Below are 3336 nucleotides of genomic sequence, written 5' to 3' on the forward strand. Positions count from 1 at the left end.
TTTATATATTAATATTAATTTTAAAAAAGAGTCATTATATATGTACTCAATTTCCAAATTGAATTTCGACTTCAATAAAATTTCAAACACGGTAAGTTAGGTTTTCTTTTTGATTTCGTAATTTTTAAACCAAGCATACGCTGCAAAGTGTCCTCACCTAAATATTTTCACGTCATGAATTCTAAATTGAACTTGGTTTTCCTAGATTTGTGCCCGTACTACGCACCGGACATTTTTATCTTTTAACTTGGTGTGTACGGATTGCCCGGCACTAGTGGAAAATGGGTGTTTAGCGACCTACGGCAGAGACCCCCGGTCATAGTAGTTGGGCCGCTGACCCGTAAAAGCAGTCTCTGATATGATAAAAACAAGGAAAAATTCCGAGAGCATTAATAGCCGTCTCAGAATAATTACTATTTTACCCTAAATCTACTACCGATCCCGCGACCCTTCCAAACCGATTCACATTTGATGATTTTTTTATTATTTTATGGAGCATATAAATATTTCTTTCTCTCACCCATTTCCAGTCTTTTTCTTTTTCTTTCTCTTTCTTCTTCTGCTCTTGGTCTCCTCTCTAACCTAAGGAACTGGCTTCATGGAAATGGAGAAATCAATTAAATCGTCGCTCTTAAACATAGCCCCTTTCCCCGTCAGGAAGAAATCCATCTATTGTTCTTGAACCATCTTCTTCTTTTCATCTTTGCGGTTTAGGAGAAAACTGAAGAGATCTAGAAAGATCGTGACGAGATGTTGAAATTGAAAGAAGATGAGTTGGAGATTCAAGGGAAAGAACAACTGAAACTTAAATTGAGTTGACGAAATTGCAGAAGTTGAAGGAATTTAATCCTACTGTGGTATAACTTTCTTCATCTCTGGTTTTTAAATTTAGGGTTATAAATTTTTCATAACGGGTTTCCATATCTTGATCTTTATTTGATGAATCAGAGTTTCTGATTAGGGGTTTTGATTTTTAGATAAAGGGTTTTCGTTTATTGATCATGAATTGTTGAAATAGAAGTTTTGATTTAGGGTTTTGATCTTGATATTTATTTCTTTTAGATTCAGGGTCTGGCTAATTAATAAATTCTGAATTAATGGTTTCAATTTCTTGATCTTAGATTTCTGAATCTGGGTTTAATTTTGATTTGGGGATTTTTTTTTTGTAGGTGCAGAGTCTTCCACTGGTTCAATCTACTGAGAGAGAAAGAAGCAGAAGAACCCAGAGATGAAGGACTGTGAAGGTTGTGGTGTGGGATTTGCTCTTGGTCCTCATGTTTTTCGTTCCTGATAACATTATCTCATTATACGGTCTGTGGGTGTATTGACTTGTCTTTTGATTTATGTCAGTAAATGTTCTTTTTTGAACTTAGACTAATTTATTTTTCCTTCTTTCTAGGTTCATAGTTAACGTTCTGAATTCTGTCTTCAAATGCGTGTATAAAATACTTTAAATTGGTTTATTGCTGCTCTATGCAAACAAATAATATGCTTGCTTCTCATCCTGAAACTCGTACACTGAATTTGCAGGAACATTATCAAACTTTAGATCGGGGTTGTTTCTTCTGGTTCCAGTTATTATACTGCTGGATGCCACAAATACATGGAATGATGTCTGGGTTGAGAGAGGTGAACGCAAATGGTACGAAAAACATTTCCATCTTATCCTCTTCATTTTCTTTCCAGTACGCTTTGACAAGTATATTTCTCTAATTCTCTTCAGTCTTTGCTTTATATAATTGATGGGTTATTGCAGGTGCATACCGTTACTTGTTGTATTTGTGTGCTATATAACAACACTTACAATATCAGGACTAATGTTCGCTTGGTTCAACCCCTCAGGCCATGACTGCAATCTTAATGTGTTCTTTATTGTCATGACCATCATTCTCGCATTTGGTTTTGTAATTATTACATTGCAGGTATAGAAAATTTTGACTCTTTTCCCCCTGAAATATAGTGAAATACATCTGATTCAGCATTGCATCAGAGATATTCTTCAATGCTCAATTATAATGCTGTGGGTTTTTGGGGTTGATACAGGCTAATGCAAGTCTTTTGCCATCTTCGGTTATTTCTGTGTACTGTTCGTATGTGCTCTACAGTGCTCTCTCAAGTGAGTCTCGAGATTACGTGTGCAATGGTCTCAACAACAGTTTAAAAGGAGTAACCACGCGTAAGCTAATTCTTGGTATGCTCACAACAGTTATCTCTGTCTTGTACTGTGCTTGCCGGGCTGGATCCTCGCTAAAGTCAGGTACCTTCAAGGCTTCATCTATAGACCCTTTAATAGTAATATGATAAGAACATGACTTAGGTTTGTGTAGTACTGGATACTAGTGTTGCTGAACATTTTCTCTGTAGTTTGCTTATGAAGATGCTAGAAGTTGAACATCCAGGTGCTAAGGTAATATCGATACATTAGGAATGCATACATTTTTTATTCTTTGGGTTTGTTTCTGTTCTTGAGAAGGATTAATTTTCAATTTTAGTTTGAGTTATATGCAAATGGATCCACTAAATGGTGATTGTAATGTCGCTTCAATTTATCGTACATTTATTGAGGAAGTTCCTTATGTGAATGAGATTAATCACAGGGTTTAAGCAGTGGCTCTTGCTATGTCACTTTCCTTGTCGAGGAGAAGGACGTCAGTATCTCAAACTTGTGGGAATGCAGGGCTATTCTGCGTAGAAGTGGTGTGGCTGAAGCTCTCACTACGAACCACAGTTCGAGGAGAAGATGAGTGGAACAAAGAACAAGGTAGTTATGTAGTAGATCACGAACTCCTTAAGAAGCAAAATTGTTGAGCTCTTGTAATGTTTTTGCCTTGTAGAATATGGAATGAAGTCACATGTATTAGAAAGCAATTAAATTCATGTCATATGTTTGTGTAATTTCTTTAGTCATTATACTATGTGGTTACTGTACTAGTTATGTGCTATAGGTTCATGTCGAATCATAACTATTCAATCATGTTGTTGGTTTCAGGGAGCACAATCTTAGGAAGGTGCTTCTGCGAAATTAATAACTTGAATTGTGTAAGCTCTTCTTCTCAAGCACCAAATATTGTCACTCGTGCTTGATACAAAGCCTAAAAGATATTAAAAAAAGAAAGGTAACTGTTCTCTATTGTTTTCTTTGATATATTTTAGAATTATTAACTTGAATTGTGTGTGCAGATGGTTTTTATGGAATCTTCTTGTCTTGGTTCCTTTTTCGAACTAACTTGAATGGCTTGGCAACATAGGCTAGTTTAGTTGCTTATATACATAGTTAGAGACACTTTTCTTATATGGGTTTATAGATGGTGTGATTTCTGAAACGCATTTCTACTG

The 3336-nt window shown here is 35.7% G+C and overlaps 1 protein-coding gene across 1 annotated transcript; it reads left to right on the forward strand.

The window, feature by feature from the left end:
- Positions 1 to 1228: 1228 nt before the first annotated feature.
- On the forward strand, positions 1229 to 2301 carry LOC113326213 (membrane protein TMS1-like). The gene is made up of 4 exons (XM_026573982.1): positions 1229 to 1244; positions 1531 to 1642; positions 1757 to 1922; positions 2044 to 2301. The coding sequence occupies exons 1-4, from the start codon at positions 1229 to 1231 to the stop codon at positions 2299 to 2301; spliced, it is 552 nt and encodes a 183-aa protein (XP_026429767.1).
- Positions 2302 to 3336: the final 1035 nt, after the last annotated feature.

Source organism: Papaver somniferum, unplaced genomic scaffold (assembly GCF_003573695.1).
Source record: "Papaver somniferum cultivar HN1 unplaced genomic scaffold, ASM357369v1 unplaced-scaffold_10, whole genome shotgun sequence".
Classification (NCBI taxonomy): domain Eukaryota; kingdom Viridiplantae; phylum Streptophyta; class Magnoliopsida; order Ranunculales; family Papaveraceae; genus Papaver; species Papaver somniferum.